This window comes from Scyliorhinus torazame, chromosome 3 (assembly GCF_047496885.1).
Source record: "Scyliorhinus torazame isolate Kashiwa2021f chromosome 3, sScyTor2.1, whole genome shotgun sequence".
Taxonomy (NCBI): Eukaryota; Metazoa; Chordata; class Chondrichthyes; order Carcharhiniformes; family Scyliorhinidae; genus Scyliorhinus; species Scyliorhinus torazame.
In genome coordinates this window covers 292,878,423-292,905,756 of record NC_092709.1, presented here as the reverse complement: position 1 = coordinate 292,905,756, position 27,334 = coordinate 292,878,423, and the positions used below count along the sequence as shown (strand labels likewise).

The 27,334-nt window shown below is 49.8% G+C and overlaps 1 protein-coding gene across 1 annotated transcript in view; it reads left to right on the top strand.

Annotated features, from left to right (window-relative positions):
- Positions 1-27,334, top strand: part of dcc (DCC netrin 1 receptor) — a 1,735,814-nt gene that overhangs the window by 1,311,385 nt on the left and 397,095 nt on the right. Inside the window, exons 10-11 of the mRNA XM_072497411.1 lie at positions 5,231-5,379; positions 16,142-16,280. Coding sequence (XP_072353512.1) covers positions 5,231-5,379; positions 16,142-16,280 — 288 coding nt within the window. The remainder of the gene's footprint in view (positions 1-5,230; positions 5,380-16,141; positions 16,281-27,334) is intronic.

The following is a 27,334-nucleotide window of genomic DNA, read 5'->3' as shown; positions in this document are numbered from 1 at the left end:
ACCACCAAGCCAGGGAATCAATCCTGGTTCAATTAAGAGTTCAAGAGGGCATGCCAGGAGCAACATCAGGCATACCGAAAAACAAGGTGTCAACCTGGTGAAGCTACAACACAGTGCCAAACAGCATTAGCAGCAAGTAATAGACAGCTAACCGATGCCAAAACCAATGGATCAGATCTAAGATCCACCATCCTGCCACATCCAGGCGAGGATGGTGGTGAACAATTAAACAACTTGCTGGAGGAGGAGGCTCCACAAGTATTCTCATCCTCAATGATGGGAGAGCCCAGCACAAAGACAAGGCTGAAGCATAAACAATAATCTTCAACCAGAATGCCGTTGGAAGATCCATCTTGAAGTCCTCTGGCGATCCCCAGCATCACAGATGTCAGTCTTCAGCCAATTCGATTCACTCCATCTAATATCAAGAAACAGCTACTCCAGAACTTGCTATGCCCCCCGCCAAGCTGTTCCAGTACAGGTACAACACTGGCATCTACGTGGCAATGTGGAAAATTGCCCAGGTATGTCCTGTACACAAACAGCAGGACAAATGCAACATGGCCAATTACTGCCCTATCAGTCTACTCTCAATCATCAGTAAAATAATTGTTAGGGATCAGCAACAGTGCTATCAAGCAGCACTTAATCAGTGATAAGCTGCTCACGGACGCTCAGTTTGTGTTCTGCCAAGATCACTGTGCTCCTGACCTCGTTACAGCCTTGGTTCAAACATGGAAAACTGAGCTGAACTCTAGAGATGAGTTGAGAATGATTGCCGTTACTATCAAGACCATATTTGACTAAGGATGAACACGGAGCCCTAGAAAAACTGAAGTTAATGGGAATTGGGGGGAAACGCTTGCCTTTGGAATCACAGCTAATCCAAGGGAAGATGTGTGCGGCTGTTGGAGGTCTGTCATCTCAGCTCCGGGACATCACTGAAGGAGTTCCTCAGGGAATGCCCGAGGCACAACCATCTTCAGATGCTTCATCAATGTCCTTTCCTCCAACATAAGGTCAGAAGTGGGGCTGATGACTGATGACTGCACAATGCTCCGTACCATTTGTGATTCCTCAGTTACTGAAGCAATCCGCGTGCAAACAATATCCAGGCTTGGGCTGACCTGTGGAAGTAACATCCACACCACGCAAGTGCCAGACAATGACCATTTCCAACAAGACAGAATGTACCCATTGTCCCTTGACATTCAATGGCATAATGGTCACTGAATGCCGCACGATCAACATCCTGGAGTTGCCATTTACCAGAAACTGAACTGGACTAGCCACAGAAATAGTGTGACAACAAGAGCAGGTTGAAGGCTAAGAAACCTGTGGCAAGTCATTCACCTCCTCACTCCCCAAAGCTGTCCATGATCTTCAAGGCATAAGTAAGGAATGTAATGGAATACATTCCATTTGCCTGGATGAGAGCAGCTCCAACAATACCCAAGAAGTTAACACCATCCAGGACTAAGCAACCTGCTGATTACTACCCCTTCTACAAACATTCACTCCCTTCACCACTGATGTTCAGTAGCAGCCATGTGTACCATCTACAAGATGCACTGTAGGAACTCACCAAGGCTCCTTATACAGCAACTTCCAAAGCCACGACCACTACCATCTTGGACAAATGCAGCAGATACATGGGATCACCACCACCTAGAAGACCCCCTCCAAGCCACTCACTAACTGCTTTGGGAAACGTCCTGCCATTCCTTCACTATCGCTGGGTCAAAATCCTGGAACTGCTTCCCTAATAGCACTGTGGGTGTACCTATACCACATGGACTTCAGTGATTCAAGAAGGCAACTCACCACTACCTTCTCAAGGGCAATTGGAGATGGGCAAGCCACCTTTTCAGCTACACATCTACTTGGGCTATCTCTAACCTTTAACAATGAAACTTGAAAATGCAGTGTCTGAATACATCCAGTATTGTCGCCATACCATATGGATGAGCCTATACATCTGCGCGTATAATGTAAACAAAATGAAGAACACAGACAATCTAAAACTCACTGTTAAACTGAGGAAATTAAGAAGAGTAAGACAACTTGGCTGAAATAGTTTATTGTTTCCCAAAGAAAGAATGACATTCCTAAGCAATAATACAACAACTCAATGCAGTTGTTGATAAGAATATTTGAGGTTAATTCTGGATCAGTGACCTCTTGGCTCTTCAAAGAGGTTGCAAGATTCTTCATTCATTCATAGGGTGTGGGCATCGATTTTGGGGCCTGCATTTATTGCCCATCCCTCATTGCCCTTGAAGAGAATGGCTTGCTAGGCCATTTCAGAGAGCGTTTATGAGTCTATGACATGTAGGCCAGACCAGGTAAGGATGGCAGATCCAAAAGGGCATCAGTGAACCAAATGGGGTTTTTACAACAATGGTTTCATTATATATTTAATTCCATATTTTTATTCAATTCAAATTTCACCATCTGCCGTGGTCCTAGGTCCTCAAAGCATTACCCTGGGTCTCTGGATTGCTAGTCCAGTGACAATACCACTTACCCAACACCTCCCCTTAAGGTGAACTCTTGATAAAAGCCTTGACCCTCCACTTGTTTGCTCTAACTTGGACAAGTTTCACAACTTGCTCTGTAAACTACAGAATGCTTACTGCTCCACTATTGGCAAGGTTGTTGGCAATAGGGAACGTGGCTAGGACTAGGTCCTGGCTACTTCCAGGATGTTACTGATCTAACATAGCTCCCGTGCCAATCTTACTCATTCTCATCATTTCTGGATCAGGATTTTCCCACAAAAAATGGGTTGGAAGAAATGGGAACCAAATCAAAGAAGCAAACCCTTGCAGTGTAAATTGAGGACACGTACTGTCCTTAAAGAGTTAAAACTCTGGAAACTGGATTCAGGCACTCTTTTGAAAAACGAACAGCATGCTCTAAATTTGAAAAATTGAAACTATGCAAGGCTGTGATAGGAATTAATTTAATTTGTGCTAATGTGTCTGAAAATGTTGATTTAGTCAGGATTAAGATGTTAACATTATTTTTTAAATGTCTAATACTTATTAGAATTACATTATAAAGATTGTGTTTAATGCATCAGAAAGGGGGCTAAAAGGATTAGCTGCAGTTTAGCACAGAGACTCCACAGCTGCTTAAAATGTAAAATTTCACTAACGGACTGGCAGTTCTGGAGCGTTGATGGTCTCATTGGTTGAATTTGGCTGTAATAAGATTGGGGACTGTAAATCTGTTTATAATTTTCATTTTCACACTTTTGAAAAGAACCTGTAGTAGAGGCTGGGCTGAAGCCTCCATTACTTCACACTTAATTATGCTCGTCAGTGCTGTGAAGTCCAGCATTTCAATAGCCTATTACTATTCCAGCTGGTAATCTTATTAACATCCAAAGTGCACCGCATTGTATAAAGTGCAAGCTTCTGGAAATTAGCCTTTCCGTTAATATTACCAATGTGGGATAGAAGGACCATGACATGAGTCAAACGAATGCCTCATCGAAAATCCGTGTTTCAGTCACAAAGCTATTTCTCTCATTATACTGATTAGGGTTGATTACTTGCTTGCCAAATCCTTCAGAATTTGTTTGGATTTGTTTTTTTTTCTGATGTCACTTTTGTAGAATTGACATAACACATTAAATCAAAATTTATTCTTTGCTGCATAATATTTCTCCTCTTTGTATTCAAAATTTCTCACCACTTCCTCGGTCCTGCTAGAGTTTCAATGCTTCTTGCTGATCAAAGTATTGGCTGAGAAAGCTGTTTGCTACTATGCAGTGTAACACAATCAGTGGAAACAAATGGGACTCATTTTTCCATTTTATTCATTCATATGTAGTCTGACTCCATTGGGAAAAAATGCAGGATTGCCAATTTTTAGTGTAGAGAAGCATAACATTCCAGATGGATAGAGTAACTTTCTCTCAGTTTTTTGGGGGTCTTAATGTTCTGTTTTGAAATGAGTTTAAGATGTTTCAACCCCATTCCCAGTGGTCATGGACTGAAGACTGTACACTAATTTACACTAACTGACACCACATTAGCATTCAGACAGGCCATAGCATGGCTAACTGTGAGAGATAGACACACGCCCCACTGATAGAGTAGGAGGTACCCAACCCTCCAGGGCTAGAAATCAGCCATGTTTTGGGAATTGCTTTATACCAAAGAGAATCATAAGCGGGATCCCTTCCTCCAGCTGTAGTATGCATCATTTTCTGAGTCAGATTGCTTGTCAGACATCCAAGGCGGGATTCTCCGACCCCCCCGCCAGGTTGGAGAATCCCCGGGGGCGGGGGGGGGGCGGCGTGAATCGCGCCCCGCCATTCTGACACCGGCTGACGTATTCTCCGGTGCCAGTTTTCGGGCGGGGGCATGGATCACGCCGCGCCGTCGGGGGCCATTGGCAGCGGCCCCCCCGGCAATTCTCCGGGCCCCGATGGGCCGAGCAGCCGTCAGTTTCTGGCCAGTCCCACCGCCGTGGATTGGACATGGTCCCACACGGTGGGACCTGGCTTGTAGGCCGGCTGGTGCGGTCCTCGGGGGGGGGGGCGGCGCAGGGGGATCCGGCCCTGGGGGGGGGGGGGCACGCTGGCCTAGCCCGCGATCAGGGCCCACCGTTCTGCAGGCGCGTCTGTGCCGTGGGGGTACTCCTTCCTTCTGCGCCGGCCACTGTAGGGCTTCGTATGGCCGGCGCAGAGAAGACACCCCCCTGTGCAAGCGCTAGAATATGCCGGCCGGTCTGCGCATGCGCAGAACCACGCCGGCGGTTCTGAGCATGCGCTAACTCGCGTCGGCCTTTCGGTGCCGGTTGGCGGGGCGCCAATCCCTCCGTCGCCAGCCTAGAGTGCGAGGATTCCGCAACTTCCGGTCGGCCCGACGCCGGAGTGGTTCGCGCCGCCTTATACGCCGGCGCGGGCCATCGCGGGGATTCAGGAGAATCCCTCTTAACATGTCGATTGGTAGGAAAAAGAAAAATTAAACACTGAAGCGCTCGGAAGCTGAAATAAATTAGAAAATATGACAAAGATACAGTCGGCGATCCAGCGTGAAAATGAGACAGAGATAGAACGAAACAAGGTGGGAATCTTTATCAGAAGTCCAGAACACCGGAAATATTTACTTTTCTTTTTCAGATACCAATCAACCTGTGGATTTCTGTAATTTCTTTCATTGCATCATAGTGTTGCTCCTTCATATATTTACCATTTTTCTTCCATGCTAAACAGTGCAAGTTCCGGGACCAGCGGAAAATTTTCAAGTTGTTGCTGCTTCACCAACTTCCATTGTGGCCTCCTGGAACCCCCCTGCTTATGGAAATAATCCAATCCAAGGCTACAGGCTGTTTTGGATAGAGGTCACTGGAAAGAAAGAACAGGTGCGTTCATGCGACTGCAGAATCTGTAATCTTTTTTGAATTCAGTTTAAATTTACGTATTGTATAAATTACAAATTGTATAAAACACTGGTGAGGCCTCAACTGGAGTATTGTGTGAAGTTCTGGTCGCCACACTACAGGAAGGATGTTTCTCTGGAGAGAGTGCAGAGGAGGTTTAAAAGAACGTTGCCAGGGCTGGAAAACTGTGGCTATGAAGAGAGATTGGATAGGTTGGGGTTATATTCTTTGGAACAAAGAACGCTGAGGGGTGACTTAATTGAGGTATGCAAAATTATGAAGGGAAGAGATAGAGTGAACAGGCTAAAATTGTTCCCTTGGTGGAGAATTCTAGAACCAGGGGACATGGTTTCAAGATAAGTGGCCAAAGGTGTAGAGGGACCATGAGTAAAAACCTTTTTACACAGAGGGTAGTTAGTGAGAGTCTGGAATTTGCCCGAGTTGGTGATGGAGGCAGAGATCCTAAAGTATTTTAAAAGGTATCTGGATCTGCACCTTAAGTGCTCTAAACTGCAGAGCTGAAGACCGGGTACAGGAAGATGGGATTAGAAAAAGCACCTTGTCCAGGCTGGCATGGAATAGATGGACTGAATGGCCTCCTTCTGTGCTGTAACTTTTCTATGATTCTATGATAATTACCTTCTGCTTAGGCACATCTACAATTATCATCAGCTTTAGTAAAGCTTGGTTTCTTATGGAGATTCCGATTCCATTAAGTGGTATCGATCTGGGACGACTCGGCCTGCCATTCATTTCTTCCAATAACAGCAAGCTTAAGCTGCTTAAATGTATTGATGGAGGTTTTGTATCAAAACGTTTGATTTGCTGCCAACACTAATAGGAGAGCTTGACAACCAACTCTACTTACCAAGGCAGTCTTTTTAATTCCTTGGTGAAGTCACATTCTTATCTAACGGTTTTCGGGCTGTGGAATTAAATGGTTTTCAAGTTTAGGCACCCAATGTTAAAATCAAACTCCCAGGAATTATATGCTTCTCTCATTTCAACTATCCTTGTGGTCGACCTAATTGAGGTGGCAGTCAATCTTCTCTTTGGGCAAAGGTCACCCAAGCATATCTCACAAAAGTCTCAAGGCATGAAACGGGGGGGGGGGGGGAGAAAAATATCTCTTATCCCATTGGTCTGGGCTGGATTTTCAATTATTTCCTCTTTACTTTTCCTGAAACCATTGACTCAGACATACTTATAGACCCCATAGCAACAGGAAGGCGGATAAACTGTGGGGAAATGTGGCTACAAAGTGAAGCACTGCAAGGCTGGGGACCCAGTGGATCAGTCCCTGACACATTGTGGAGGCCACAATCGAGGGGTGAAGGGGCATTGTTCACAATCCAGGGAGGATGAGGCATTTTCCACAATCGAGGGGCGGTGAGGCATTAATTGATTGAATGATTGATTTATTGTCACATGTACCGAAGTACAGTGAAAAGTATTTTTCTATGGACAAGGAAACGTACACAGTAGACAAAAAAATAGTAAACAGTTACAGTGAATGTGAAAAAGTACATAGTACATTGACAAATACATAATTATTAGTTACAGTATGGAACAAGGGCAAAATCAAAGCAAATACGACATAAGCAAGAGCAACATCGGGAGTTCTGAATAGTGTTCTTACAGGGAACAGATCAGCCTGAGGGAGAGTCGTTGAGGAGTCTAGTAGCAAGTGCAGAGTATTTCTTAGCTGATTAGGGATTGTGAAGTGATGATGTCCAACGGTGATGTCTAACTCATTTTAGAGTCACTGAAAGCTAACATGCAAATTCAGCAAGCAATTAGGAAGACAAATGGTGTGTTGGCCTTTACAGCAAGAGGACTTGAGTATTGGAATAAAGGTGTTTTACTGCAATTATACAGAGCTTTGGTGAGACAGCACCTGGAGTATTGTATATGGTTTTGGTCTATTTATCTCAGAAAGGATACATTTGCCCAGAGGGAGTGTAGGTTCACCAAACTGATTCCTGGGATGGTGGGATTGTTCCATGCGAAGAAATTGATGAAAATGGGCTTATGTCCTCCAGAGTTTAAAAGAACAAGTTGTGAAACATACAGAATTCATACAGGGCTTGACAGGATAGTTGCAGGAAGAATGTTTTGCCTGGCTTAGAAGCTCTAGAACCAAGAGACACAGGCTCAGAATAAGGGCGAGGCCGTTTATGGTTGATATGAGGAGGAATTTCTTCATTTCTCCACTCAGAGGGTGTTGAACCTTTGGAATTCTTTGTCCCAGAGGACTGTGGAAGCTCAGTTCAAGACAGAGGTTGATAATAAGATGTAACACAGTCGGAACCATTCAAAGTTTGCAATTTAAATCAAATTTTCGGATGGTTCCCAATGCAGTCCCATTGCCGAGAGGAAGATGCATCTCCAGGTAATTGCCATGCAAACCTTTACCTTTGAAGTTCCGAAGGGGCTTCCAGCGCAAGTACAACGCTGGGAAGCTCGGAGGTTCCAAATACGTCAAATATAAGCGGAAAATAAATTCTCATTTTAGGAAGTGATTTTAGCACCTGAAAGGCCTAAGTCCCTTTTTATTACTGAAAGAATATTCCAACAAGAAATTATAAGATTCTACCAAATACATCCTGGGCGGGATTCTCCCAGCCCTGGGTCGGGCCGGCGAATCCCCGTGAATGAGCCACGCCGCCCCGACGCCGGCCCACGATTCTCCGCAGAATCACGGTCATGGGCCGCTCTACATGGCCAGCCCGCCCATTCTCTGGCCCGGATGGGCTGAGCGGCTGTAAGAAAAGAGCCGAGTCCTGCCAGCGCCGTTCTAACCTGCTCTGAACCGGCGGGACCTCAGCATGGAAGGGTCGGGTGGTGGCCTGTGGGGGGGGGGGGGGGGGGGGGGTAGTTTGGGTCCGACCCCGGGGGCCCACCGATCTGCGGGCCGGCCTCTGTAGCTGGGGGCCTCCTTTCCTATGCACCGGCCCCTGTAGTCCTGCGCCATGTTGCGGCAGAGCCAGCGCGTTGAAGGAGGCCACTGCGCATGTCCTCGTTGGCGCCGGCGCAACTGCGCACGCGCGGATCCTGCAGCGCACAGTTTGCGCCGGGATCGGCAGCTGGAGCAGGGTGAACCTCTCCAGCGCCGTGCCGGCCCCCTGTAGGGGCCAGAATTAGGACTGGGGGCAGCCCGTTCACGCCGTCGTAAAACGCGACACCGTTTACGACGGCGGGACACTCTGCCACGGGATTAGAGAATCCCGCCCCCCCCATGTCATGCTTGCAGCCTTGTCGCCAGGGTGGAGAGATGTAGGAAATAGAAATGCAGCTGTTCACCCCTTTGGACATAGGTGCAATTTAGAATCTAATGTAATAAGATATATAATCCAAGTAAAATATTAATATGGACCTCCAGCTAACAGTAATCAATGCCAGCAATGCTATTGGCATATTAATTACCAGTTAGCCATTGCAAACAGATAATGCAAAGATTAACTGTAACTCTGGGTTACCAAAGCCTATTAGCAGAAATTGTAATTATAAAAAGTGTGGGCAGCCTTGTGCTGACAACTATTTATCAAGGTTACAAAAAAGCAAAGCAGCTGTTAATTTAAATTATGTTTCAAACAATATGAACTTTCCCTAAATCTTCTCTGCTTTCCTCATTAACAACTGCACTCTAATTGAGATCGATTACAGACCATGGATCTTCCTGGGTTAAGAGGGCCATCTAATGATGAGAGACTGAATAAATTGGGTATATGTTCTCTGGAGTTGAGAAGAATGAGAGGTGACCTCATTGAAATGTTCAAGATTATGAAAGAGGGTAGCTATCGAAAGGTTGTTTCCTCTGGCTGGGGAATCGAGAACAAAGGTGTGCAGTCTTACCATAAGGGGCCAATCATTTAGGACTGAGGTTAGGAGAAATTTCTTCACTCTAGGTGTTACCCTCACACATTAATACTCATGGATTTCATGGAAGGTGAATACTTTACTTTTAAAACAAAATGGAGACTGGAACATCCACTTTGAAACAAAATGGAGTTGAGAGATCTGGGGCGGGATTCTCCGCAATCGGCGCGATGTCCGCCGACCGGCGCCAAAACTGGCGCGAATCAGTCCGGCATCGCGCTGCCCCAAAGGTGCGGAATTCTCCGCATCTTGAGAGGCCGAGCCCTCACCTTGAGGGGCTAGGCCCGCGCCGGACTGATTTCCGCCCCGCCAGCTGGCGGAAGTGCCCCACCAGCTAGCGTGGAAATGACTTTGCCGTGCGACGCATGCGCGGGAGCGTCAGCGGCCACTCACGGCATCTCCGCGCATGGGCAGTGGAGGGGGTCTCTTCCGCCTCCGCCATAGTGGAGACCATGGCGAAGGCGGAAGGAAAAGAGTGCCCCCATGGCACAGGCCTGCCCGCGGATCGGTGGGCCCCGATTACAGGCCAGGCCACCGTGGGGGCACCCCCCGGGGCCAGATCGCCCCACGCCCCCCCCCAGGACCTCGAAGCCCGCCCGCACCGCCTTGTCCCGCCGGTAAGAGAGGTGGTTTGATTCTCGCCGGCGGGACAGGCATTCCAGCAGCGGGACTTCGGCCCATCGCGGGCCGGAGAATCGCCGGGAGGGGCCTGCCAACCGGCACGGCGTGCTTTCCACCCCCGCCGAATATCCGGTGCCGGAGAATTCGGCGGAGGGTCGGAGAATCCCGCCCCAGATAACCTCCTTTCTTGTCTGCCAATATACTCAGACTGCACAAGTTTGGAAGTTAACCCGGCTTTCTGGACCCAACATTGAAATGTAAATGACCTTTTGGGATGTTCCAGTGAGAAGAGATTAAAATGCAACATATCTTTCCTGTGGATTTCATGGTTGCTTTGTCCAAATAACTGCAGAGGTTAGTTTAAAATGCGCTTGCTGACTTCATAGCCGTGGAATGGTGTTCCACAGAATGGATGTGAGATGAAACCTATTTCTCTCACAAGGAGATGCAAATGGATGAAACTCAAACTCTATTATGTGTCAGTGTTCAAGTCACCAGAGATTATTTGTGTGGATAATGGAAACATAGATGGTCACATGACAGAAACCAGATTGTGATAAAGGACATGTAGTGATCTTTACATGGGTATGCACATAAGGAGTTAATGGGAAATTGAAAGATCACTGGGGGCAGCACTGGCGGGTATAAAAGCCTGTCTGCCTCTCTTGGTGATTAGACTGTGACGAGAGCAGGAGCATAGATCTAGCTCAGGGCTACTAGTGTGGTCAGTCATAGCTACTGTATATAAACGTTGTAACCTTTCTACTGGTATTGATCTTAAAGTAAGAACTCATGCAGTTGTTAAATTCTGTTACTCAATAAACCTTTCAATACCTCTGGACAACTTCGAGCCTTCTTCATCAAGGTGCAGATAGCCTCTGCCGCGACTGGATTGAGTAAAGCATTTTACATACAGTAGTGCTACCAAACACACTACAGTAAGGTAACAAAAGAGGACATTTATTAACGCACATTTTGAAATCAACCTCAGGCAATCAGACAAGGAGATTCAGAAGTCCAGGGGTGGGATTCTCCGACCCCCCGTGGGGACGGAGAATCGCCGGGGGCTGGCGTGAATCCCGCCCCCGCCGGTTGCCGAATTTTCCAGCACCAGATATTCGGCGGGGGCGGGAATCGCGCCGCGCCGGTCGGCGGGCCCCCCCCGGCGATTTTCCGGCCCATGATGGGCCGAAGCCCCGCTGCTGGAATGCCTGTCCCGCCGGCGTGAATCAAACCACCTCTCTTACCGGCGGGAGTAGGCGGCGGGGCGGGCTCCGGGGTCCTCGGGGGGGCGCGAGGTGATCTGGCCCCGGGGTTGCCCATACGGTAGCCTGTCCCGCAATCGGGGCCCACCGATCCGTGGGTAGGCCTGTGCCATGGGGGCACTCTTTCCCTCCGCCTGGGCCACAACCTTCACCATGGCCGACGCGTAAGAGACAACCTCCCCGTGCATGCACGGGGATGACGTCAGCAGCCGCTGACGCTCCTGCGCATGCACGGACTTCCGCCGGCCGGCGAAGTCCTTTTGGCCCCGGCTGGCGTGGCGCCAAAGGCTTTTCCCGCCGGCCGGCGGCGCACCAACCACTCCGGCGCGGGCCTACCCCCTCAAGGTGAGGGCTTGGCCCCTAAAGGTGCGGAGAGATCCGCACCTTTGGGGCGGCCCGACGCCAGAGTGGTTCCCATCACTCCATCCCGCCGGGACCCCCCGCCCCGCCGAGTAGGGGAGAAACCCGGCCCAGATCAGCAAAGAAAGTACTTTGCATAGAATCGATCAGTGGGCAGAGAATTAGGGCTAGTTTTACATATCAATTTGAAGAATCAAACCAAATCTTCGTTCCAAGAGTTCGACTATACCTCGCCTGGAGCGAACCCAAAAACCTGTTGGTGCAAGCAGTAAGCCAATGTGAATATGTCATCAGAAACCACCAACCTCCATTTCTTCAGTGAACCAAAAGTGAATCACCAGAACTGCAATGTTTCAAGCTTCTATTTTGAGACGTGTTGATGTACCATTAATTCACTGCAAGACGATGAGAGTGAGTGAACATAGGCTTTATTAACCACGATCTTGCCTGCCTGTGTCTGCTGTACAAATGGGTGCCGCCCCCCCGGCACCGCCCCCAGGTGGCCGGCCTATATACCATCCAAGGGGGCAGAGCCAGAGGCGGAGCCCACCAGGTTCCAGTACAATACCTGTAAGAAGGTCACATTACCATTGAACATAAAACATAGAACATAGAACATACAGTGCAGAAGGAGGCCATTCGGCCCATCGAGTCTGCACCGACCCACTTAAGTCCTCACTTCCACCCTATCCCCATAACCCCTCCTAACCTTTTTGGTCACTAAGGGCAATTTATCACGGCCAATCCACCTAACCTGCACGTCTTTGGACTGTGGGAGGAATCCGGAGCACCCGGAGGAAACCCACGCACACACGGGGAGAACGTGCAGACTCCGCACAGACAGTGATCCAGCAGGGAATCGAACCTGGGACCCTGGCGCTGTGAAGCCACAGTGCTATCCACTTGTGCTACCGTGCTGCCCACAGTGGCCCACAGTGCTACACAAACAGCTTATACTATGGTGAATACATTCACCACACGTGTGTTTGTGTGTGTGTGTGTGTGTGCATCTGGGTGCTAGTGTGAGGAGATATTGGGAATTCATTTGGGTATTAAGAAATAAACATTTATCTTCTGTTTTTTAAATTTACAAGAAAACCTGGGCGGGATTCTCTGACCCCCCACCGGGTCGGAGATTCGCCGGGGGTCGGCGTGAATCCCCCCCCCCCCCCCCCCCCCCCCCCCCCCCGCCGTCCTCCGAATTCTCCGGCTCCCCCAAAATTGCCCCAGCGTGAATCGCGCCGCCCGCCTCTGAGAATGGCGTTGACCAGCGCGACACATTGGGCCCCAGGGCCGCCCGAATTTCCGGGCCACGATGGGCCGAAATCCCGCCCGTTTAACGAGGGTCCTGCCAGCGTAAATCAAGGTTGGTCCCTACCGGCGGGTCCCAGCTCTGTGGGCGACCTCCGGGGTTCTCGGGGGGGGGGGGGGCGCGGGGGGATCTGGCCCCTGGAGGTGTCCCGACAGTGGCCTGGCCCATGATCGGGGCCCACCGATCCGCGGGCGGGCTTGTGCCGTGGGGGCACTCTATTCCTCACCATCGGCCGCTGTGGTCCTCCGCCATGGCCGATGCGGAGCCAAACTCTCCCGCGCATGCGCCGGGATGACGCCAGCACATGCTGGCTTTCCCACGCATGCGCCAACCCGTGCCGGCCGGTGGAGGCCGTTCGGCGCCGGTTGGCGTGGTGCCAAGCCCCTTCCCCACCGGCCGGCGGGACGCAAACGTCCGCACTTCAGGGGCTAGGCCCACCCCAGAGTGGTTCACACCACTCCATGGCGCCGGGACCCCCCGCCCCGCTGGGTAGGGGAGAATCCCGCCCCCTGTCTTTTGTCTGTTCTTGGGAGTCACAGCATTCAACAGGCTAAAACACTTTTTTCTCTAAAACACATCTGTCCCCAGTCAGTTGAGCGGTTAGAAAAATAGGGAGAACCGTCACTCCCTTGACCGTAAAGAAGGGCTGCGAATTTTTGGAATTCGCTACCCCAGCAGGTTGTGGATGCTCCATTGTTGTTTTTGAGGCTCAGACTTTTGATCTCTTAGGGAATCAAGTGATTTGGGGAGAAGGTAGAAAAATGGAGTTGAAGCCCAAGGTCAGCCATATTGGATGATGGAGCAAGACCCAGGGGCACAATAGTATACCCCTGCCTCTATTTCTTATGTTTTTCTTAAGCTTCCAGTGTTGAAAATAATCTGGTGCATTCATGAGGATTTCTGCTATTGTTTATTGCTAGCTGCTAGGCTACCTTCCAGGTAATATGCTGAAGAGTCTATATTTCATACTCTATCCTTCTGGTAGCAAGGCTGGAAGCAAAAAAAACAATTTACATAAATGCCAAATGTGTAGTGTAAGCACGTTTGCTCATTATATATATGGAATGTGGAACAGACACCAAGTAAATCTTAACAATATGGGTTGGAATCCTCTGGCCCTTGGGATTCTTATTTCTCGCTGGCAGTATCCTCCCACCCATAGGTTTCCCAGAGGCGTGGAGTGGCTTCAATGGGAACTCCTATTACCAAATGGTGGGAAGAGAGAATTCTGCTGCTCGCAAATGGCTGGCGAGAGGGGACTGGAGAATCTTGCTCCTCATCTTACAAGGGATGTGGGTGCCATTGGCTGTACCAGCCTTTTTACTCATGCTTAATCTCCCTTAAGAAAGGGATAGTGGGCTGCCTTCCTGAACCACTGCACTCCACATGGTGCAAGTACACCCACGGTGCTGTTAGAAAGGGCGTTCCAGGATTTTGACTCATTGACAGTGGCCCCCAAGGTGTTGGTGATGAGGGTTTTGCCAATGATCACATTGGTGTTTATGTTCGACATGAACCACCTCCCAATTTACTTTCCCTAAACCTGTCATCATAACCTTTTTTTCCCTTCGAGGTAAGTCTAGATTCCCATTAAATACATCTCCACTCTTCACCTCAACCATTCCTTGTAATAGTAGTAAGTAAATTCTGAGCACTCTCTGGGTAAAAAGGTTCCCATTAAATTCCTGGTTAGATTTGTTAATGACTACCTTACATTTCTGTCAGGAAGTCAAATACTTCATTTCTCGATTTCAAATATGGCCATTTCTTTGTGGGGGTTGAGTGGGGGGGAGTCGAATGGTTTTAAAATGTTTGCAATTCAAAGCAGCATTTCACAGCAGCTGAAATCATCATTGTATTGATGTCAAATAACAGACAAAAATAAATCTATTGACTGGGATTCTCCACCCCTCCCCGCCACATTTCTGCCGCGACTGGCCGGCGGGAGTCTCCGTTTTGCCAGCCGGTCAATGGGGTTTCCCATTGTGGGGCAGCCCCACGCCTTCGGGAAACCCCCGGGCACCGGCATAACGGAGAATCCCGACGGCGGAGTATCTCACCCATTATTTTCAAACATAGGGGGCGGGATTCTCCCGTAACCAGTGGGGCGGGGGGTCTCGGCGGGACGGAGTGCCGTGAATCCTCCGCACCTTCAGGGGCTAGGCCCGCCCCGGAGTGGTTGGCGCCCTGCCAGCCGGCGGGATAGAGGCTTGGCGCCACGCTAACCGGCGCCGAAGGGCCTCGGCCGGCCGGCGCGAGTCGCCGCATGCGCAGGAGCGCCAGCGCATGCTGGCGTCATCCCCGTGCATGCGCAGAGGGAATCGCAACCTCACCGGGAATGGCGGAGGACCACGGCCTCTGGTGCGGAACAATAGAGTGCCCCCATGGCACAGGCCCGCCCGTGGATTGGTGGGCCCCGACCGCGGGCCAGGCCACCGTGGGGGCACCTCCCGGGACCAGATCCCCCCGCGACCCCCCAGGAACCCCGGAGCCCGCCCGCACTGCCAGGACCCGCCGGCAAAGGACCTACTCTAATTTACGCCGGCGGGACCAGCTACAGATAGGCGGGACTTCGGCCCATCGCGGGCCGGAGAATTCGGGCGGCCCTGGCGCCCATTGAGCCGCGCCGGAACCCGCCATTGTCCGAGGCGGGTTTTTGGGGGCGGGAGAATTGGGAGGACCACGGGGGCGGGATTCACGCCGACCCCCGGCGATTCTCCCACCCAGCGGGGGGTCGGAGAATCCCACCCAAGAAGTCCAAAACTTTTGGCTTTTCAAGGAATGGGAGATCAGTGCCCTGCCACTCCTACAGAAATGGGGGCTGGATCATTCACAATAATGGGTGATTTGAGATCTCAAAAGAAAAAGAAGAAAGGCCTCACATTATTGGTAGAATATAATCATAAGCATGGTGACTGATTGGTGACTAGGTGGTCATGATATTTACTCAGTGATGTAGAAAATCGGAGTACGGGGAGGATCAAACTCCAGACTGGAAACTCAGCAGTAAGTTTTCTGGACATTCAGCTGAAATTAATTTATCGCTTCTGCTGCTGTCACTTTGCTGATATGCTGCACCACAGGCCTCAGGTCTTCTCCCAGTAAATAATACCAAGTGCTCTAAATAAACACAGGCTTAGCACCTCATAATTTTTAAAAGACCGCCATTATTGAAGTCCACTTGCGTAATGGAATGCCGGTACCATCTTCATGTTTGGTGAAGTGATCCAGGCATTGTAATGACTTTGAGTGAGGTGCAATTGTTGTCTCTTTGATAATGAGCATGTGTCATTTCACCTTGTTTCAGAGTGTTGATCTGGATAGTATAACCTATAAACTGGAAGGATTAAAGAAGTTCACCAAGTACAGTTTGCGAGTTTTGGCTTTCAACAGACATGGCGCAGGCGTCTCCACCCAGGATGTGCTGGTCACCACACTATCTGATGGTAAGCACAATAAATGGTTTGCTCTGTTATAGACTATGTTTTGTTTTGGAACTATTTTTGCTCCATTGATCTACTTCCTGATTTGTATCATCTTCTTGTTCACTCTCTTTAGCACTAGCCATGTGCTGCACTGAACAACCCTTTCTCTTGGGTACAGAGTTTAAAGATTGGCATAATAAAGCACACTCAGCTTTAAGTCCCAACAATGTAGTCTCTTCACCCAAATACAAAATGAATGTTCCCTCAGTAATGCAACTGACACTAGTGAACAGGAGATGCAAAAGCCCCCCGAAAATAATGTATTTTTTATTGCCCTTGAACTGAGCGATTTGCTCGTCCATTTCAATGGAGGGCGGTTACATGTAGGCTAGACCAGGTAAGGATGGCAGATTTCCTTCCCTGAAGGACATTGGTGAGCCAGCTGGGTTTTTACAACAATCGACAATGGTTTCATGGTCATCAATAGACTTTTATTCCAGATATTTATTGGATTCTAATTCCACCAACTGCTGTGGTGATATTTGAACCCAGGACCCCAGCGCATTACCCTGGGTCTCTGAATTGCTACTCCTGTGTCAATACCACTACATCATTGTCTCCTCACATCTGGGTGAAGATGCAGTGGATCTTCACCTCACTGGTGCAGGCCACCTTGCTGTCGTTGCCTAGCCTCTCCTTGGGCCTGCGATCCCCAGGGCCTGTTCCTCAGAGGAGGTGAGGATTCAAATCGCCAGGATTCCTCCGCCATCTTGGCCCTTTCCAGTTTGTTATGAGCCACTGTGAGTCACACGCTTGATGGGTCAGGGGAGTCTACAGCAGGTAGCATGCGCAGGCACCACACCTGGGCATGAAGAGGTTGTGCTGGTGGATGCCAGGGGGTTTTGATGAACTAGCACAAATATCCAGTGTGGGGAAGGTGCGAGGTGCTAGCCAGTCGAGTGGGGGGGAGGAGAGGGATTTGGGAATTTTGAGGGGTGGCAGACGGAACTGATTCCAAGGGAGAGGTGGTAACATACCCTTGCAGCTCTCGGAGGTCATTGGTCTTCTTCCGACATTGGACAGTGGTCCTCCTTGTCAAACTGCCCGCACTGACAGCCGCTTCCAATGCCTCCCAGGTGCCATTACTGACCCTGCTGCTAGTCCTCCGAACCCCTTGGGGGAACAGGGTGCATCCCCTCTCATCCATAGCATCAGGACGCCTTGTGAAGTCGGCAGCCCAAAGCAAGGAGCAGGTCTGTGTGCTGCCATGCTTTGTGTGTTGACTGGGAGTGAGGGAGCACTTAAAAGCAGTTCACCCTTGTTAGTGATGAGCTGCTGAGGTGCAAGTTGGGCGAATGAGACAGCAAGGGAGGCAGTAATGTCAAGAATATCACCAACGCAGCCATCGTGAAACTCCCCACCAAACTCACCCAAAACTGGACTTTAACTTGAGTCCAGTGAATCACGGCATATATTTTTGTCTTCACTTCCTTAGGTTGTGATCTAACAAGTCTGATTGGCTATTGCAGAATCTACTCTATTAAAACTAATATATTAAAAATCAGGCCAGTTCTATATGGGACGGATCGCCCTCCAGACTGCTGGTCAGGCAGTGCAGACAAAAATACATCTCCGAAATCTATTTGATCCCTTTCACAAAGGGCCAACTGATGTGTTTAATTAATTATTATCAATACATTTCATTCAAAAGTCTTCTCTGGGCATCTGAACAGTAAAATGGTAGTAAATGGAGGATTGGAGGCAACTATGGACAAAAAAGGGATTTAAACCTGGAGGCAGAGTGCATGGCTGAGGTACTAAGTGAAGAAGTCACATATGTCTTCACCAGGAAGAAGATGTTTCTAAAGTCTTCTGCGGAATTTTCTGCTTCCCTTCTTCTTGGTTGGGTTTGGAGACGGGAGCAGAATATCTCACGAGAGGACCAAATCACGCTGTACGTTGGCGGGAAGTCTGACTGCAATTGTCCCCGTCCCTATCACTGGCATAATGGGAATCCCAATGATGGATGGCAGGGTAGCACAGTGGTTATCACTCTTGCTTCACAGCTTCAGGATCCCAAGTTCGATTCCCAGCTTGGGTCACTGTCTGTGTGGAATCGGCACGTTCTCCCTGTGTCTGCGTGGGTTTCCTCCGGGGGCTCCAGTTTCCTCCCACAAGTTCTGAAAAACATGGGGCGGGATTCTCCGACCCCCCGCCGGGTCGGAGAATCGCCGGGGGCTGGCATGAATCCCGCCCACGCTGGTTGCCGAATTCTCCGGCAGCGGATATTCGGCGGGGGCGGGAATCGCGCTGTGCCGGTTGGCGGCACCCCTCCCCCGGCGATTCTCCGGCCCGGACGTGCCGAAGTCCCGCTGCTAGAATGTCTGTCCCGCCGGCGTGGATTAAACCACCTCTCTTACTGGCGGGACAAGGCGGCGCGGGTGGGCTCCGGGGTCCTGGGAGAGCACGGGGCGATCTGGCCTCGGGGGGGTGTCCCCACGGTGGCCTGGCCCGCGATCGGGGCCCACCGATCCGCGGGAGGGCCTGTGCCGTGGGGGCACTCGTTTCCTTCCGCCTTCGCCACGGTCTCCACCATGGCGGAGGCGGAAGAGACCCCCTTCATTGCGCATGCACGGGGATGCCGTGAGCGGCTGCTGACGCTCCCGCGCATGCGCCGCCCGGCAAAGTCATTTCCGCGCCAGCTGGCGGGGCACCAAAGGCCTTTCCCGCCAGCTGGCGGAGTGGAAATCAGGGCTCGGCCGCTCAAGATGTGGAGGAATCCGAACCTTTGGGGCGGCGCGATGCCAGACTGATTCGCGACGTTTTTGGCGCCGGTCGGCGGACATCGCGTCGATTGCGGAGAATTCCGCCCATACTGTTTGGTAAATTAGACAATCTGAATTCTCCCTCCGTGTACCCATACAAGCGCCGGAATGTGGCGACCTGGAAATTTTCACTGTAACTACGTTGCAGTGTTAATGTTAGCCTACTTGTGACAATAAAGTGTATTATCCTCAGGAACACAATTATAAGAAATTTGAACATCAACATCAGGGGCGAAATTCTCCGGTATCGCCGACCGGCGCCAAAAACGGCGCAAATCAGTCGGGCATCGTGCTGCCCCAAATCCTCCGCATCTTGGGGGGCCGAGACCTAACCTTGAGGGGCTAGGCCCACCCCGGCCTGATTTCCGCCCCGCCAGCTGGCGGAAGTGCCCCGCCAGCTGGCGCGGAAATGACATTGCCGGGCGGCGCATGCGCGGGAGCATTAGCGGCCACTCGCGGCATCCCCGCGCATGCGCTGTGGAGGGAGTCTCTTCCGCCTCCGCCATGGTGGAGACCGTGGCAAAGGCGGAAGGAAAAGAGTGCCCCCACGTCACAGGCCCGCCCGCGGATCGGTGGGCTCCGATCGCGGGCCAGGCCACCGTGGGGGCACCCCCCGGGGCCAGATCGCCCGCGCCCCCCCCCAGGACCCTGGAGCCCGCCCGCTCCGCCTTGTCCCACCAGTAAGGTAGGTGGTTTAATCCACGCCAGCGGGACAGGCATTCTAGCAGCGGGACTTCGGCCCATCCGGGCCGGAGAATCGTGGGGGGGGGGCCCGCCAACCGGCGCGATTCCCGCCCCCGCCGAATCTCCGTTGCCGGAGAATTAGGCAACCGGCAGCGGCGGGATTCACGCCAGCCCCCGGCGATTCTCCGACCCGGCGGGGGGTCGGAGAATCTCGCCCCAGACCTGTATGCCTGATCATCCCTCTCCATTAAATATCCCACACACACTGGGGTGAGGGCAGGCCAGCGTGAAATACGACAGGTCTCCAATGGTAGTCATTTGGTGGGCAGACCCACCAGGGGAGCTCAGGTGAGTGCATCGCTCAGAGGGGAGAATGTGATGAGGGAGAGGGTAGTGGCAGGGGCAGGGCCCGGGCAGTTGGAGACGTCGTGGGATAGCCCCCTTCAGGTTTTTGTGTACTACGTTCCTGACAATGTGGCAGGGAAAGCCGGAGTTGGTGCCGAGGACTTCAATGCAGCTTTTCCAGCCCGCTGCTTCTGTAAAAAAAAAATGGTCAAACTCTGCCCTTGGTGAAAGAGGAGTTGAGCCTCTGGATGGGTTCTAAATTGATGGAAGTATTTGAAAGGTTGGCTGTGCTTAATGTTGACAAGTTAGCAAGCCTGGATCAACTGCATCCGAGGATCATGAGAGAATTGTGGTTTTTTTTGCTTAGTGAACAGCTAGGTTCTGGAATGTACTATGGTGGAGGTAGATCTTATTGGCTTTCAAAGGGAAATTTAATAATTACCTGAATAGAAAACCTTTGCAGTCCTATGGGGAAAAGATGGAGACGCAGGATTAGGTGAGCTGACTCCTTGTGTGCTCTAATCATTGTATGATTCAATGATTCTACCCATATTTATCATATGGCTTTGTGATTTACAAGCAGAAAGCATTATTGAGGTCATATTAGATATGAGGTTTTTCAAATGTGTAGGTCAAATATCACAAACCAATTTTGGATTTGATCCTTGTTTAGTTCACCCATTAGATAAATAACATATACAACCAACCATGCAGCTGTATGCTCAATAATCCTATGGTATACACACCCTGTGGAACCGCAAGCATATCTATAATTCAAATCAGAGATCCATTATTTATATTATAAAGTACAGATTTTCCACCAGTTATTAAAACTTGACATCTGGAGCATTTTCGCTGATGTGAGTTAGGCAGGGATGCGAGCACATGATTTACAGTCTTAAAGTCAGTGGGGATTTTGGGAAGTCATTGAGCTGGAGAAAGTTTAAATCTTAAGAAGCAGCCTCTGGGGTTTTCAAAGCTTTTGAATAATGATTAACAAGCCACTAAGTCTCCTGCTAGATATGCAGGGAAAAGCAGTGCCCGCAGCGTAATTAACCCTTTGCGTCCAAGTATGCAAGTCAATCTTTCTCCTGCTGAGGTATCCTCAGCTGTTCCTGGTTTTGGAAAGGCTGCCTTTTTTTCATGGGTTGTCCAGGGACAACATCAAAAGGCCATTTGTTTAAAAAAAATGTGAAAGTTCTGGAACTCAATGACATGGGGCGAAATTCTCCCCCAACGGCGCGATGTCCGCCGACTGGCGCCAAAAACGGCGCCAATCAGACGGGCATCGCGCCGGCCCAAAGGTGCGGAATGCTCCGCATCTTTGGGGGCCGAGCCCCAACATTGAGGGGCTAGGCCGGCGCCGGAGGGATTTCCGCCCCGCCAGCTGGCGGAAATGGCGTTTGTTGCCCTGCCAGCTGGCGCGGAAATGCGGCGCATGCGCGGGAGCGTCCGCGGCCGCCGACAGTTTCCCGCGCATGCGCAGTGGGGAGAGTCACTTCCTCCTCCGCCATGGTGGAGACCGTTGCGGAGGCGGAAGGGAAAGAGTGCCCCACGGCACAGGCCCGCCCGCGGATCGGTGGGCCCCGATCGCGGGCCAGGCCACCGTGGGGGCACCCCCCGGGGTCAGATCGCCCCGCGCCTCCCCCAGGACCCCGGAGCCCGCCCACACCGCCTGGTCCCGCCGGTAAATACCAGCTTTGATTTACGCCAGCGGGACAGGCAATTTCTGGGCGGGACTTCGGCCCATCAGGGCCGGAGAATTGAGCGGGGGGTCCCGCCAACCGGAGCGGCCCGATTCCCGCCCCTGCCCAATCTCCGGTACCGGAGACTTCGGCGGGGGCGGGATTCACGGCGGCCAACGGCCATTCTCCGACCCGGCGGGGAGTCGGAGAATGACGCCCAAGGTTTGTGATCCCGGTTTAAAAACTGAACAGGCTAGAAAAGCTTGGCAGGTCCGCAGCATCTGTGGAGAGAGAAAGCAGAGTTATTGATCGGAACTCTGCAGTCGCAGCAAATCACTCTTCCTGTCGGCAGGCAGCAGGCCCCCGCATGCGGGTTTCCCGGTGGCGTGCGGTTGTTACAATGGGAAATCCCATTGACAAGCAGCGAGCTGCGTGTGACCGAGACATACGAGCCTGTGGGGGCCGGGGAATCCAACCCATTGTTTTGAAGAAGACAATTCTTTCTTCTTCAGTTCTGAAGGAGAACCATATTGGACCCAAAACGTTAACTCTGTTTCTCTCTTCCTGACGTGCTGAGATTTTCCAGAATTTTCCATTTCATTTCAGATTTCCAGAATCTGTAGCATTTTGCTTTGCTTTTTGAGATCCTGATGCTATCTTGCCATTACTTCATTGTCCAGTTCCACCATTATCAGGTATTTTTGTTATTCACAGCATCTCCTCTGAGGTATGCAATAAAAGAGCAGCATACAGCCAAGACTCCCGTAGAAACCTCGATGTTGGCTTGATGCAAAGTGGCATACCCTACTCAACTCCTGAGTCCAGAATAAGTTTTTTCCTTACTTCTTTTATCTATAATTTCTTTACCTTTCCCAGCCATTATGAAGGCGCTGAGTGCTTGCCGGGCAAGGACCCACAGGAGCCGTGCTGTGGCATTCCTAACCTTCCTACTGAAAGAGGATTGGAAATGATTGATGCTGAAAAGGCTCAAGAGCAGAATGGAACCATATAAAGACAAAAAGAATGACTCATAGGGTTTTAAGCAAAGACAGCACCGCTTTCTTAACCAATGATGAATGCTTCCCTTAATGCATTTAATTCAGTTTCATCTGTCACAGGTCAGGGACTTCCACCCTCCTTTGTAATCTGATTGCAAAGCTACTTGATTTTATATATTGTCTCCTTCCATTATCCAGGATGTAGCACTCGCTGAATGACTCAGTTGGCTCTTATTCTTTTCCCAATCTAATTAATATCCCACTGCACTTTAATAAAATGATGTAGCATAATTTATTCTGTCTTCAGCAGCATGGGATAATTTACAATCTATCCACCATTTTCCTACCATTATTCCTGCCCAAATCTCCCATTAACAATAATGTTTGAAGAAAGATGGATTGGTTGGAATCAGTACAGAAACAGGACCTAGATAATGGATAACATGCACTGAAGATGTTGAACTAGACACAATTAACCTTTTGTACAGTGATTAACATACTGGGTATTTTTGGTAGTTGCTTCTCTGTTCCTCTCCTACCGATCTGGCTCAGTACCTGAATGGTTTATTTTTAGAAACAATATTATCTGTTGCGGTGCTCCAGGGTCCCAGGTTCGATTTCGGCTTGGGTCACCCGTGTCTGTGTGGGTTTCCTCCGGATGCTCCAGTTTCCTCCCACAAGTCCTGAAAGATGTGCTGTTAGGTGAATTGGACATTGTGAATTCTCCCTCCGTGTACCCAAACAGGCGCCGGAGTGTGGTGACTAGGGGCTTTTCACAGTAACTTCATTGCAGTGTCAATGTGACACTTATAAAGATTATTATTAATTAATTCTTCTCCCAATTCATGTTGGATGTTCACTCTTTTGGAGCATTTTACGATTTGAAATGTTACATTAAAAAAAAGTTATTGCTGTTTTCCAATCAAGGCACTATATATTCACTGATGGTTAGAACCAGTTATATTTCAATAGATACTCTGAATTTCATCTTTTTGTAATAATAGAAAGGGCATGATTCAACTCCTCGTCACGCCTGACGTGGTGTTGGGATGAGGCTGTTGAATCTCAAGGGAGGCCTCTTCCGAGATTTGCGACGTTCGAAACATCTCACAAGATTTACCGGAGTCTCGCGAGACGTCGCAATCTGGATTTCGCTTGCTGAGATCCAGATATGCATGTTTAAATGAGCCATTAGGGATTCACCGGCTGTGCCTGGAAGACCTTGGCAGTGCGCCGTTTAGAACTGTTCAACACAAACATGGACCAGTCGTAACGGCATCTGGGGGAGGGGTCTCCCAGACCATTGGAGACTCCTGGCTGGGCGGCCACTGGGCGGCCATTGGAGACCCCTGACATGGGAAACCTGGCATCCTGACACCTGGGAACATTGGCACTGCCAGGGTGATGGTGCTTGGGTGCCAGGTAGCCCATGCCAGGGGTCAGACCTGGGGGGGGGGGCCTTGCCCATAAGCGGTGGGGTGAGGGAAGGCTCGAGGACCCTGGAAGAGGTAAGCTGGGCAAAGTGGGGCGGGGGAGTCAGGAGGTCGCGGTGGGATCGCTGAGAGGGGTCGAAAGCTCCACCTTGATCCGCGACTTGCGGCCTGAATGGGAAATTCCGTGCCGAGGCCAAAAACAGCAACCTGTCGTTGGATAGTGGGGTCTTATAAGGAAACATCACCCTTCAGTATTTGTACCAATACAAAGCTAAATCAGCTCATTTGCACAAAAAAAGACAAACACATGGTATCATCCCTCACAGGTTCCTCAACAGAAATGTGTTATAATTTCCAGAATTTTGTCGTAGAAATGATCTATCCACCAATGTGTGACTTGTTCCATGTATCAGTCTCATTCTCCATCCAGGAGTTGCAACTGAGTAGACCCTCCCACACGGCCCAATCTCACCGGAGCCAAATCCTTGCATCCACATATTGTACCGGTGCTTGAGGTGCAGTTGACCATCCTTGACTTCCAGCTTGTTTAATCGGCGCTGACATGCCAGTTATATGCAACACTCACCTGACCAGCAACAAAAACATCAATCTGTGAAAGCATTTCTTCAACGGCGTTAGCAGGTGGCCCACTTGGGACAATGTTGTGCACCAGGTGCTGCAGCATCTTCTTGCTTCAAATTGGATTGTCTTCTGTACTCATACGTCCCCCTGAGCCCAGTGTTCTAGGTCCCAGGTATCTTAGAAGAAATTGTCCTTCTTTCCGCTACAGAAGAGGAAGGAAACAGCAACAGCATCCTCCAGGCATCTGCAGCCACCAGCAGGACCAAGCAGCAAACACAACCTGCAGCTGTGAAATGTTCTCACAACTAAAAAGGCCAATTCCTTACTAGCAATAGCCTTCAGCTCTGAAGCTAGAGACTGCTCACAGTCAAAGGGAGTCAAAGTGATCTTCAACATATAACCAAGAACAGGGTTCTGACCCGGAGGTTTTTGGAAGGACAGATAGGTCGTAGCTGTAGTTGGCCTGGTTATGGGTATCCACAACATTGAAATATGGTTTGAAGGCCTCATGGACGGAAATCCCCTCACCAACCCCAGCCTGTGGCCACCCCTGACCTTGAATGCTTCAGCTCCGCAACCAAGCCCAATCCCACTGAGACGTCCCCACCCCCCCCCCCCCCCACCCCCACACACCCCGAGTACTGAGGCAGCAGCTGCAGTGCCTTTGAGCTGCATTCCTGAAAATGGCAATGCGTACTCACCTCCTCACGTCCCTTCGGCAGCCATTGTTCTTAAAACTGAATAGCTAGGATGCCACTAGAGTAGTTTTACATGAGTTAGTTTAGTAAGGATTGAGATTAATTATTGAACGTATACCCGGTAATCATTATTAACCATTAAACTGTATTTTAGGACACAGCAGTGATAATCATGTAAACTCTAGCTACAAGCAGTGGCTACAATGCATGATGGGATTTAAGCTAGATAACTTGCCCATGTTTTTGAGACACAGGAGGTGTGTGGTTAGCGGATTACATAGTGGACGTAAACAAGTTTTATCAGTGGCGTCCAATATCCTCTGAAACAATCCATGGAGTAAAGAGGATGCCAGTTCTGCCATCCTATCCCTAATGAAAAATGGGTGGGCAGGATGTTAGGATGGGGAAAACAACTTAAAATGGACATAAAACATTTGGTAGACAACAGGTGACAGGATGAGGCTTGATCATGGGTTGATCGCAATTTTATTGGATAAGCTTGAACATGACAGCATCAGGGATTGAATCAAGTCCAACTGGGGTGGGCTATTGATTTTTGGAAATTGTATAAGTGATGCATTTTTATGAGTGTTCAGCAGATCGATCTTGGCATTATCCAGGTCCATCTCTCATTTACACGAAACCAAGCTTGGGTGAATAAAGCCATCTTAACCAGGTTGTGTGTCTGCTCTGTTTATTAAGCTAAGGCCTAACAATGAGGGACAAACCCCATGTTAATGCTAGCTCAATACTCAGGCCTTGGAAAATTCCCCTACAAGCTTCATATTTTTAAAAAGGAGTACTCAACGTCACCTGCATGATATCGTCTTGGGGAGCTGGTTAACTACATTTGACTTCAATCACGCCAATGAGACAGAAATTAATGCAAATTAAGGTTAATGATATGCTTGCCATATTTGGACAAGATCCAGAACTCGCTATTGGAAGCGGGCCGGTTAGATAGCAATCTGACTCGCGCCCATTATTTATCCGGTACAGCCAGATCTGCGCCGGGCTCAATGCGGTGGTTAAATAGCACCCATATAAAAGAGGAGCAGAAGTAGGCCATTCAGCCTGCTCCGCCATTTAGTATGATCATGGTTGATCCTCTAGCTCAACACCACACTCCCGCTCTCTCCCCTTGCCCCTGGACACCTCTTGAGTCTAAAAATCTACTTCTTTCTTAAATATATTCAGTGACTTGGTCTCCGCAGCCTTCTACGGTAGAGAATTCTACAGGTTCACCTCAGTTTGAAGAAATTCCTCCTCATCTCAGTCTGAATAGGCCTACCCCCATATCCCGAGACTGTGAGCCTTTGTTCTAGATCACCCAGCCAGAGGAAATATCATCCCTGCATTGAGTCTGTCCAGTCCCGTCAGAAGCTTCTACATTTCAATAAGACCCCCTCTCATTCTTCTAAGTTGATGTGGATACAGGCCCAATCTCTCCTCATATGATAATTTTGCCTTCCCAGGGATCAGTCTGGTGAATTTTCATTGCACTCCCTGTTTGGCAAGTATATCCTTTCTTAGAACAGGAGACCAAAAGTATACATAACACGCTTGGCATCTGCATTCATTTCCTAAATCACTGCCCATACCAACTGAGGGATGTGTTGCAAACACTTTGAAAATGCCAGTGACAATATGCTGGGAATTATTGAGTGAGCAACAGACACCATTGGATATGTTTAAAATGCAAGATAGGTTTCGGCAAGAAATCACTATTTTGTGCCAGCCACCATAAGGATAATCCTTTTAGAAAGCATTTTGGCGAGTGGAGGTGATGTCATCTCTGTTGAGTAATGATGAATCAGGCATGTAT